Source organism: Melospiza georgiana, chromosome 7 (assembly GCF_028018845.1).
Source record: "Melospiza georgiana isolate bMelGeo1 chromosome 7, bMelGeo1.pri, whole genome shotgun sequence".
Lineage (NCBI taxonomy): Eukaryota > Metazoa > Chordata > Aves > Passeriformes > Passerellidae > Melospiza > Melospiza georgiana.
In genome coordinates, this window is record NC_080436.1 from 40,442,721 (window position 1) to 40,454,445 (window position 11,725).

Consider the following 11,725-nt stretch of genomic DNA (forward strand, 5'->3'; position numbering starts at 1 on the left):
CCGTGCCATGTTTCCAGCTGTTTAATCCCCTCCACAGAAATTGCAGAGGCCAGTGCTGACTCTTCTGTCTCAGCAGCGCTGGTGGATCAGAGCAGTTTTGGGAACAGATTGCATTTGTTTGGAGCTCATCTCGCAGGGCAGCTGCTGGGTTCAGCCTGTGGTCTCTGAGAAGGCCAGAGAACCCTGGCACAGCAGCACCTGAGGGTACAACTGCACAGGCTGCCCGGGCAACAGGCGAATGAATGAGTCACACGAGGTCCTGAATTGTATTTTAAGTGCTTGCAGTTGTATTTGAAAAACATCATTAGGCTGCTCGGGCTGAACAAACAGCGTTTTCTGTGTGCTGAGAGGGAGCGGAAAACCTCTTGTTGTTCACCTCTGTGCCCATGGTTGTTAATCCCCTCTCCACACACGCTCTGTGACCCTGGCTGCCTGAAGCTTCAGCTTCTGGGGAAATCAATGTGAGCAGGTGTGGAGTGCCGAGAGCAGGGGGAACGTGGGACCAAGGGACAGATCCTGCACTGGTGGGCAGGGTCCCAGCACGGCAGCCCGGGGGGTCACTGGGTGTCACCACCCTGCCAGTGCCACCAATGCTGCCTGTCCCTGCAGGACAGCCCTGTGCCCTTCTTCTCTCCTGCTTAGGGATGTCACCACCCAGCCAGTGCCACCAATGCTGCCTGTCCCTGCAGGACAGCCCTGTGCCTTTCCTGCCTCTGGGAACTCAGCCTTGCCAGTGCCACCAATGCTGCCTGTCCCTGCAGGACAGCCCTGTGCCCTTCTTCTCTCCTGCTTAGGGATGTCACCACCCTGCCAGTGCCACCAATGCTGCCCATCCCTGCAGGACAGCCCTGTGCCCTTCTCTCCTGCCTCAGGGAGGTCTCTCCTGCAGGACAGACAGAGCTGCTCCGGGAGCATCACAGACACCCCTCAGGGCTCTGCAGAGCAGCCTGGGGACACGCGCACCTCGGGAGGGTCCTTTCCACATCCCCTGGAATGAGACGCCTGGCAAGACATGGGATATCAGCAGCTGGCAGAGGGTGCAGCTGGCCAGACCAGGCCAGCCCTGGCTTGTCACACCCAGAGCTTGCACAAGGGATGCAAATCTGGCAGAGCAGTTTCATTCCAGAGCACCGTGCCCAGGCTCTCTCTGCCACACACTCCAGGCTCCATCCTCTTCCCATGGGACTCTGTAACTGGTTTTAGAAGAAGCACTCATTTTATTAAAGACCTTTGGAAGACACTGACTTCGCTAACAGGAAATAAATAGCTATCAATTTCGCATTCAATTAAAAACTGTTATTAACAGTAAAGTTCGCTGAGGAAGTTCTGCTAAGGTTCTTCACATTTTGGAGTCACTCATTTTTCACGTTAATGAAGAAGAGGTCCGCAGAGTGCTCTGACTGAAAACGAAAATAATTAAAACCCCAGAGCCGTGTGGCTCTGATCAGAGCTGTTGTCTGGGCAGTGCCCCATGGGGCAGCCCCCGGCCGTCGAGGGTGACACTGCGACATTAGACCCGGCTTTCGTCCTCCTCCACGGCGCGCTGGAAGCCCGGGATGAATTTCAGGAGGTGTTTGCGCACGCTGGCGCGGCGGCTCTTGCGCGGGAGCGTGCCGAGGCTGTCCCAGAGCGGGGACGCGGAGCCGCTGCTGGCCAGGCTGGCGCTGCTGCTGGCCAGGCTGATGCTGCGGTGCCGCCGCACCGAGGCCCTGCCCGCGGCCCCGGCGCCGTCCCTGCGGAACACGCAGTCATCGTCCAGGCTGGACTGCCGGCTCAGGCTGTCCGCAGCCCAGTCCTCGGCGGCGCCGCCCTGGTAGAAGCTGTCCTCGCTGCCCACCGTCATGGAGCTCAGCCGGCTGCGGGAGCTGCTCTCGCTGGACAGGCGCGGATTGCCCGGCAGGAAGGGTCCCGGCGAGCTGCAGCCGCCCACCGAGCCCGGCTCCACCGGCTCCAGCGAGCCCAGCAGGGCATTGTCGTTCACCTCCCCTGGAAACCAGAGAGCAGCGTGAGCCAGAGAGCAGCGTTAACCACAGAGCAGCATTGGCCAAAGGGCAGCGTTAACCAGAGAGCAGCGCTGGTCAGAGGGCAGCGTTGGTCAGAGGGCAGTGTTAACCAGAGAGCAGCGTTGGCCAGAGGGCAGCATTGGACAGAGGGCAGCGTTGGTCAGAGTGCAGCGTTGGCCAGAGAGCAGTGTTAAGCAGAGAGCAGCATTGGCCAGAGGGCAGCGTTGGTCACAGAGCAGCGTTGGTCACAGAGCAGCGTTGGCCAGAGAGCAGCGTTAACCACAGAGCAGTGTTAACCAGGGAGCAGCATTGGCCAAAGGGCAGCGTTGGACAGAGGGCAGTGTTAAGCAGGGAGCAGCGTTGGCCAGAGGGCAGCGTTGGACAGAGGGCAGTGTTAAGCAGAGAGCAGCATTGGCCAGAGGGCAGCATTGGCCAAAGGGCAGCGTTGGTCAGAGGGCAGCGTTGGTCAGAGGGCAGTGTTAAGCAGAGAGCAGCATTGGCCAGAGGGCAGCGTTGGCCGAAGGGCAGCATTGGCCAGAGAGCAGCATTGGCCAGAGAGCAGCGTTGGTCACAGAGCAGCATTGGCCAGAGGGCAGCGTTGGTCACAGAGCAGCATTGGCCAGAGAGCAGCGTTGGCCAGAGAGCAGCGTTGGTCACAGAGCAGCACTGGCCAAAGGGCAGCATTGGCCAGAGAGCAGCGTTGGCCAGAGGGCAGCGTTGGTCACAGAGCAGCGTTGGTCACAGAGCAGCATTGGCCAGAGGGCAGTTTGTCCAGCCCGCCCCTCGCCAGGAGCAGCGCTCTGTGCCCTGGCAGCACGGGGAGCATCGTGCCCAGCCCTTGGCGCAGGGAGCAGTCCCTTCCCCACGTGGGCAGCTGTTCCTGCTTGTGAGGTGCTCCCTGCACCCTGGGCAGTCCATAGGAAACCCAACCCAGCCCCTTCCCCATATAACCAAAGTAAGAATGGAAAATTTTCCACCCACATAAACTCCCAGCCCAGGACTGATGCAAGGGGCCCTTGGTCAAGCAGCAGCCAAGGTCAGTGCCCTCGGCACAGAGCGTTCCCAGGCCAGCCCCTCGCCCTCCTGAGCGGGAAGGGAAGGCAGTGCCGGCGGGATGGCAGAGTTTCTCGGAAGGGTCCCACACACACGTACCGTGCAGCAGGAGCCGCTCCCGGGCCAGCAGCGCCCGCAGCTCTCCCCAGCGCTGGTGCAGCGCCTGCTGTGGGACAGGGAACAGCAGCTCGGTCAGTCCAGGGAAGCCAAACGGCCTGTGCAAGCCAGGCCACCCTCGGGAAACACCCGGCTGCGCCAGAGTTTGGCAAACTTCTTCCAGAAAACGGGGGCTGGCTCATGGCTGAGGCACGAAGCACTGCCCTGTCCCGTTTGGGAAGGCAGCAGCCTGGAGCCTGCCTGGGGAGCACGGAGCCCCCTGCACCCAGCTGAGGCAATGCCAGCGCCCTTCTGCAGCCCTGCCCCGCTCCGGAGCACCCACCAGAGCGGGCACCCTCCTCTCCTCACAGCAGGAATGGCACAGGCACCCCCGCCCGCCCTGGGGGCACACCTGGACATCCTGACAGCCCAGCGGCACCAGCCACCCAACACCCAGCAATGCCCTCCCTCAGCTCTGGGGGTGAAATTCAGCACTGCAGAGCTGGTTAGAAACGCCAAACAGCGAGGCTGTGCCTGGGACAGCGCGGGAGGCACCTCCCCACAGCCCATGAGCTCCGGGCAGATTCCCACACCCAAAGTGACCAGCCTGGGGTTGTGACCAGCTGGGGTTGTGACCACATTCCTCCTCTATTCCTGGTTTCCATAAAATAACATCAGGGGCACCAGGGCAGGGGTGGCTGGGGGTGTTGGCAGCAGGGAAGCCAAGGGTGTCAGCCCTTGCCAGGATCCCCTGTCCCACGGACACCCACTGCCCCCATCAGCAGTGACCCACAGCCATCTCCATTTGACAGGGGAACAAACAATTAATCCCATTACCTTGAGAGCCCTCAGTTTGGTCTCCAGCTCCATTTTCCTCAGGAAAAAGGCCCAATTGACAGTCTCTAACCTGTGGGAAGGGTGGTGCTGCCCTGAGGCACAGAGGCTCTGCCCAGCCTTGGGATTTCTGCCCCAGGCACTGCAGGGCTGTGGGGCAGCACGGTGCTGCCTTCAGAGGCAGAGGAAATGAGGCCAAAGCCCACCCAAAGGAGAGACACCCACCTCAAGTAGTTCCCTGAAGACTTTATCAAGTCCACAATTTGCTTGTGCCCGAAGCCCTCGACGCTGACGCCGTTGATGCAGGTGAGGATGTCACCTGCCGGGGACACACACAGAGGCCAGGGTGGCACCAGCAGCCCCTGCCCACCTGCCCTGCTCCAGGGGACAGCCACGGCAGCCCGGAGGGCAGGAGCACCCAGGGACAGTTACCAGTCTGGAGGCCGGAGAGGTGGGCAGGGCTCTCCTCCTGGATCCTGCAGACACACGTGCACACCTCCAGGGAGAAATCACTCTGGTGTGGGAACCTGATGGTCTGCCAATGCCAAAGGGACACAGTTACCGACCCTGGAGCCACGGAAAACAGCTAAATTCAGCACTTTTTCAATGAGAAGGCTGTGATGAGCAGAGCACACTACATGCAAGTGAGATCAAAATGCTATAACCCGACAATTAAAAATGCATTTGTACCGCAGAAAACAGTAGACACTTGACAGGTGCCTGTACACTGGGTTTGGGAATAAAACTCAACAAGCAAGTTTTAAAAACAGGCTGATGCCTGGTGGGTTTTTGTTTGTTTGTTTGTTTGTTTTTTGTTTAAAACAAAAAGTTTTACAGCAAGCTGGTTATTCAGCATTAAAAACTCTGTGACTTCAACCAAGAATACGTCAGCATGGGTGGGAATGGCTTTCTGGAAGGATGTCTCATGTTCCTAGGGGAACATGACAGGATGGGCCTGGGGCTTTCCAAGGGATTGACTCCAATTCATTGGGGATGCTGTGTGGAGTCAGCTGCTGCTACCAGCCAGCTCGGTTTGCATGGGAGCTGAAAACACAGAAGATCTAAACTTACTTTTGCTCTTCTGGCCTCTGGAACTTGTCACCCACACACATCCCCACGCTCCTCAAAGCGCTTTTTATTTTTGACGTGCACATTTAGCTGAGCATTTAGTAACTGTAATTACTCTAAATCCCTTGTGTGGTTATGGGTGCTGACAAGAATTCAGAAAAATGCAAACTGCGGTGCCGCAGCCTGTGCGGGTCCCGCGGCAGCAGGAAACCTTTCCTGTGACATGCAAACACCACCCCAGTTTCCTGGAAACCTGCCCCTGCCCCTTCTAGCCACAGACAGCTCTCTGGGAGCCCACATTTCTCAGCCAGGGTGGAACAAAGGGAGGGAGGCCGTGGAAGTTCGGAGCTGCTCTGGCCAAATCCCCCCGTGCCCTGGCGATCCCAGCCTTTGGAATAGCAGTAAAACTGGTGCCTAAACTAAGAGTGACGAGTGAAGCATGAGCCCCTGCAGATGGAGACCCAAAGCCTCACATCATCTTATTCTGCTTTGCCTGAATTTATCTCCTAGTGATGGAACTGCAGCTCCTAAACACCCTCAGAGGCTGACGGATGCTGCCTCTCTGCAGCCCTATGAAGTGCTCACACTGAATGTATGTTCAGGAAGAAAACGTGCCAAGAACAATTATTTTTAATCAGAATGCCACGTTTAATGAAAATCTGCCCTGACAATTTACACAAAGGCCCAATAATTGACTCAATTATCCTCCCTTCTGAAAGCTCTCCTCTGTTCACGAGCTGAGTGCTGACCCCCTCATTAGTCACAGACCCAAACTGGGCAAAGTTAAGCTTTTCCTAGTACACTAATTTCACAGAAAACACGTTTTCCCCTCGTGTGCAGACAGAGGAAAGCACTTTGAAGGTGCCCTGCTGCTGGCAGGCAGATCCCTCTGCTCCCAAAGTTATCCCTTTATTGCTGGGATCACTTTTGAGCTGTACCCAGGATTTCAGCAGACCTGCTGATCAGGAGTTACCTTTCTCACAAAAACCCACAAACACAGACTCTCCCCCTAGAAGCGCTCCTGGTAACATTCTGGTTCTCCTGCTTGATGGCTGACTGACTTCTACACCAAACAGAATCTCTTCCTATATGATTTAGCTCCTGCCCCAAAAGTCATGCTTAGCAGGTATTTATGGAATAATATTGTACATCTTCCTGAAAAGTACATATCTCTCTGTGCGTATTAAAGGAGGTAGCAAAAAGCCAGTATAAGGTGATTTTTAAGAGAGTTTTTTGGTCTTTCTCATTTGAAAATATTCTTGTATACAATTCTCCCAAAAATATTCACTTATTTTTGGAGGAAAGAAGGCACTATCATTGCCTCCTATTTGGATTTGGATGGGATTTCTCCTGCATTCAACAGTCTTGTGAGAAGGCCAGAAATTCTCATCTGTGACTTTCGCCATGAAAAAATCCTTGGAGAAACATCCCTGTCTTGTATGAGTGCTGTAATCCCTTCAGATTTCACAGGCTCTGACAGACCCTTCCTCTGCTCTGGCCTGCCTTAGCTGCTTTGGGGATATGGCGCTTCAGACTCCGCACCACACTTTGCTTTTAGTGAAACAACTTGTCACTTAGGTCTTACCTGGATTTCAAACCCAAACATCTCCTTGTCTTCTTTCAATATAGAAACGAAGTTCCTGCAGGAGGAGCACACAGAATTCACGGAAGCTGCTCATTGTGGGCCTCATTTCCACCCAAAACAGGGGTGTCCCCCCATTGTCCCTCCCTGTGCCCACGGGGTGCCACCACACTGTGGGGTGCCACCACACTGTCCCTCCCTGTGCCCACGGCGTGTCACCACACTGTGGGGTGTCCCCCCATTGCCCCTCCCTGTGCCCACGGGGTGCCACCACACCATGGGGTGCCACCACACTGTCCCTCCCTGTGCCCACGGGGTGTCACCATACCGTGGGGTGTCACCACACTGTCCCTCCCTGTGCCCACGGGGTGTCACCACACCATGGGGTGTCACCACACTGTCCCTCCCTGTGCCCACGGGGTGTCACCATACCGTGGGGTGTCACCACACTGTCCCTCCCTGTGCCAGCAGGGTGCCACCACACTGTGGGGTGTCACCACACTGTCCCTCCCTGTGCCCACGGCGTGTCACCACACCGTGGGGTGTCACCACACTGTCTCTCCCTGTGCCCACGGGGTGTCACCACACCATGGGGTGCCACCACACTGTCCCTCCCTGTGCCTGCAGGGTGCCACCCCACTGTCCCTCCCTGTGCCTGCAGGATGTCACCACACCATGGGGTGTCACCACACTGTCCCTCCCTGTGCCATGGGGTGTCACCACACTGTGGGTTGTCACCACACTGTCCCTCCCTGTGCCCACGGGGTGTCACCACACCATGGGATGTCACCACACCATGGGGTGTCACCACACTGTCCCTCCCTGTGCCATGGGGTGTCACCACACCATGGGGTGTCACCTTGCTGTCCCTCCCTGTGCCATGGGGTGTCACCACACTGTGGGGTGTCACCTTGCTGTCCCTCCCAAGGTGGTGCTGCCCGTTCCCATGCCCAAGGCAAAGGGCACGGCTGCACCTGCCCATCCCAGGTGCTGGGTACCGCTCTGTGCCTCGCACCCCAATCCCACCTGGGCTGCCACAGTTCCCCAGACACAGCTTTCATGCAGAACAAGCCAGGAGCAGTGACTCTAGAATCACAGAATCACAGAATCACAGAATCACAGAATCACAGAACCACAGAACCATAGAACCATACCTCTGTGGCTTGGTGGGGTCGCCCAAGGAGATGGATCTGGCCAGGGCAAGCTGTGAAACAGGAGAGGAAAGGCATCAGTAGGTTTGTGGTTCTTTGAGGCACTCAGATAAAACCAGCAGTTCAGAGATGAACTAAAAGCAGCTGCTGGCATCCCACCAACACCTCTGCCTTGGTCAAAGGAGAGCTTGAACTTTCTGACCAGGACGAAAAGCACAGCTAGCGCAGCAGAGTTTCTGGTCGTGCTTTCAGATCCTCACGCCCCACAGACACCTTGTGTCAGACAAACAGCCCAGAGCTGAGCTGCTCAGCCGACACTGACAGAACCCAGGGAGCTGTGCTGCCCTGTGCTGCTCTGGGGAACAGCCCAGCAGTGGAGCCAGCACAGAAACGCCCCAGATCCACACGGAAATGGCTCGTGGTGTCATTGCTGCCAGCCCTGCAGGACAGGGCAGCCAGGCCTGCCCCAGGTAAATGCACTTTTGAAGGAGCCCTCAGACAGCACAAACCCTCCCCGGCTGCCCGCAGTGCTGGAGAAGCCGAGTGCAGCCGGGCCGGGCTCAGCTGCTGCCGCCCTTCTCAGCCCGAGCATCCCTCACTCTCGCGAGCTCCCCGCACCGCCAGCGCTGCCAGAGCTCCCCTGGCACCCCAAAGCAGCCCGCAGTCTCCCTCCCAGCCCTGCCCAGCCCGGCCCGCAGCACAGGGAGCCCGGGGGTCCGTCCCGGCCCGGGCACAGCCCGTACCTGCCTGCGGCCGCGGGGCAGCGTGCCCACCGTGCTGGCCAGGTGCTGCATCCTCCGGCCGTCCGCGGGCGGTGCCGGCTCCTCGCAGGAGCTGCAGCTGGAGCTGGAGCTGGGCTGCAGGAGCCGCCGCAGGGCCATGGGTGAGCTGGAGCTGGGCTGCAGGAGCCGCCGTGCCGGGCTCAGGGTGAGCAGCGCCAGGTTCGGGGTGAATGCTGCGCCGTGCCGTGCCGAGCTGTGGGTGAGCGCTGTGCCTTGGCCGGGCTTGGGGCAGCTCCCGGGGCTCAGGGTGAGCGCTGTGCCAGGTTCAGGGTGAATGCTGCGCCGTGCGAGGCTCAGGGCAGCTCCTGGGGTTCAGGATGAGAGCTGTGCCATGCCAGGTTCAGGGTGATCTCTGTGCCGTGCCTGGGTATGCCGAGCCCCGTGCCCGGCTCAGGGTGAGCCCTGTGCCATGCCCGGCTCAGGGTGCGCGCTGTGCCATGCCCGGGTGTGCCGAGCCCCGTGCCCGGCTCAGGGTGAGCTCTGTGCCATGCCCGGGTGTGCCGAGCCCCGTGCCTGGCCCCGCTGCCCCGCTCCGAGCAGGGCGAGGGCGGAAGGGCCTCCACGTGATCTGTGGTTTAGGTGCGACTTACACAAATCCCTCCTAGCAGAGCCCCAGGCCTCGGTGCGCCTTGTGCTCACACGGGAGTTAACAATCGGGCTTGGCAGTTGCGGAAATCTGCTTAATTTTTCCATTCCTGAGCACAGTTCTCACCAGCAGCTGCTGCTCTGCCAGGGTTTGTCCTCACCGCCCTGCCCGCCCCGGGCACTCGCCTGACCCCAACCTGCTCACACTCTGACGTGCTGGCATCCCTGGCATCCCTGCATCCCTCACCTTGGCAAGGATGGGAAGGTGACACCGCCCTCGGTGATGGTGTCAGCGCGCTCCGCCAGCTGCGGAGGGAAACAGGAGCTGCCGGCCGGGAGCAGAGGCTGGGGCAGGGCAGGGTGAGGGCAGGACAGCGCCCTCAGCCACACTCGGGTGTCCCTGGGGACCGAGGCACAGCAAAGCCCTGCAGAGCCCCCAGGGCACAGGGCGCTGCCAGGGACAGGCACGGTGCCAGGGACAGCCCTGGCCAGATGCCATCCCTGCACCTTTCTGCATGGCCAGAGCTCGCGGAACATCGACGGCTCTGAGAACTTCTGGCTGGGCTGGTTTTTCTCTCCAGTTATTACCTGACCTGGTGTTGCTTCAGCATGGCTTTGAAGAGCCCTCAGGTTCCCTGCTCCTGGACGGGATGGAGAGGCACAGGCAGCAGCCCTGGGCCTGGGGGCACTGCAGTGGGTGCCTGTCCCTGCTGCCCCTCAGGCACAGGTCAGCAGTGCAGGAGGACAGGAGAGCCCTGGGCAGAGCAGTTCTGGAGCTGACAGCCACCAGCCAAGCCCTGAACACCCACAGAGCCCTGGCACCAGCCCTGCAGCCATGGAGCCCTGTGTCTCTGCTGCTGGGCACGGCTCTGTGTCCCCACTGCTGGCCCTGCTGGCTGTCGGTGACCTGCAGCAGCTGCTGGCCATCCTGACAGACCCTCGCTGGGACAGTTCTTGTTGGAACAAACACCAGGGGCAGAACTGCACACAGCAGCCAGAGCTGGACACAATTAACCCTGGCTGGGATGTGAGCCTGCAAGGGGAAAAGCAGGGGCCCTGTATCAAAACATAGAAGTAATAAAAACACACGGGTTACTGTCATTTTTCTGAGTAGAGACCTTTCACGTACCTTGATGAAGCATTGCCACACACACCTGTGACTGCCAGCTCCAGGAGGAAAGGCTGGCAGGGCCCAGGCAGGAGAGGGGGCAGCCAGGACTGTGGGGTGAGGCTGCTGGGCACTGCCTGCCAGCTGTGTGGAAGCTCAATGCAGGCTGGCATGACAGATCAAGGCAGAGCTGCTCTGCACACCTTCTGTAAGGGCCCTGCCTCTGCCAGCTGCAGCAGAGCTGCAGGATGGGTGTCCGTGGAGGAGGGACAGGGATGGGTGTCCAGGGAGGAGGGACAGGGATGGGTGCCCATGGAGGAGCTGCAGGATGGGTGTCCATGGAGGAGCTGCAGGATGGGTGTCCAGGGAGGAGGGACAGGGATGGGTGTCCAGGGAGGAGCTGCAGGATGGGTGTCCAGGGAGGAGCTGCAGGATGGGTGTCCAGGGAGGAGGGACCGGGATGGGTGCCCATGGAGGAGCTGCAGGATGGGTGCCCATGGAGGAGGGACAGGGATGGGTGTCCAGGGAGGAGGGACCGGGATGGGTGCCCATGGAGGAGCTGCAGGATGGGTGCCCATGGAGGAGGGACAGGGATGGGTGTCCAGGGAGGAGGGACAGGGATGGGTGCCCATGGAGGAGGGACAGAGATGGGTGTCCATGGAGGAGGGACAGGGATGGGTGTCCATGGAGGAGGGACAGGGATGGGTGTCCAGGGAGGAGGGACAGGGATGGGTGCCCATGGAGGAGCTGCAGGATGGGTGTCCGGGGAGGAGGGACAGGGATGGGTGTCCATGGAGGAGGGACAGGGATGGGTGTCTGTGGAGGAGCTGCAGGATGGGTGTCCAGGGAGGAGCTGCAGGATGGGTGTCCATGGAGGATGGACAGGGAGGGGTGTCCATGGAGGAGGGACAGGGATGGGTGCCCATGGAGGAGGGACAGGGATGGGTGTCCAGGGAGGAGCTGCAGGATGGGTGCCCATGGAGGAGCTGCAGGATGGGTGCCCATGGAGGAGGGACAGGGGTGGGTGCCCAGGGAGGAGCTGCAGGATGGGTGTCCAGGGAGGAGGGACAGGGATGGGTGCCCATGGAGGAGGAAGAGTGATGGGTGTCTGTGGAGGAGGGACAGGGGTGGGTGCCCAGGGAGGAGCTGCAGGATGGGTGTCCAGGGAGGAGGGACAGGGATGGGTGCCCATGGAGGAGGGACAGGGATGGGTGTCCATGGAGGAGCTGCAGGATGGGTGTCCAGGGAGGAGGGACAGGGATGGGTGTCCGGGGAGGAGGGACAGGGATGGGTGTCCATGGGGGAGCTGCAGGATGGGTGTCCGGGGAGGAGGTGCCCACACTTGCTGGTGCAGATGAGCCCTTAGTGCCAGGGAAGCATTGGGATGGAGCTTCCCCCACTCCAGGGGATCCCCTCAGTGCCCTGGATGGCTGAAATGTCAGTACAAACCCATCCTAAAGGTT

General features: G+C 59.5%; 1 protein-coding gene across 1 annotated transcript; it reads right to left on the reverse strand.

Annotated features, from left to right (window-relative positions):
- Nucleotides 1-1,510: 1,510 nt before the first annotated feature.
- Nucleotides 1,511-8,668, reverse strand: CYTIP (cytohesin 1 interacting protein). Its single transcript, XM_058028309.1, has 8 exons — nt 8,531-8,668; nt 7,791-7,840; nt 6,640-6,694; nt 4,419-4,521; nt 4,212-4,305; nt 3,990-4,059; nt 3,156-3,222; nt 1,511-1,986 (listed from the first exon to the last, which is right to left on the reverse strand). The coding sequence occupies exons 1-8, from the start codon at nt 8,666-8,668 to the stop codon at nt 1,511-1,513; spliced, it is 1,053 nt and encodes a 350-aa protein (XP_057884292.1).
- Between the last annotated feature and the right edge of the window lie 3,057 nt (nt 8,669-11,725).

Coding starts and splice junctions, on each gene's coding strand:
- CYTIP (XM_058028309.1), bottom strand. CDS start 8,668: ATGGCCCTGCGGCGGCTCCTGCAGCCCAGCTCCAGCTCCAGCTGCAGC. Junction 6,695..7,790: donor GACCCCACCAAGCCACAGAG/GTATGGTTCTAT, acceptor CTCCTCCTGCAG/GAACTTCGTTTCTATATTGA. Junction 3,223..3,989: donor CCAAACTGAGGGCTCTCAAG/GTAATGGGATTA, acceptor CCTGTCCCACAG/CAGGCGCTGCACCAGCGCTG.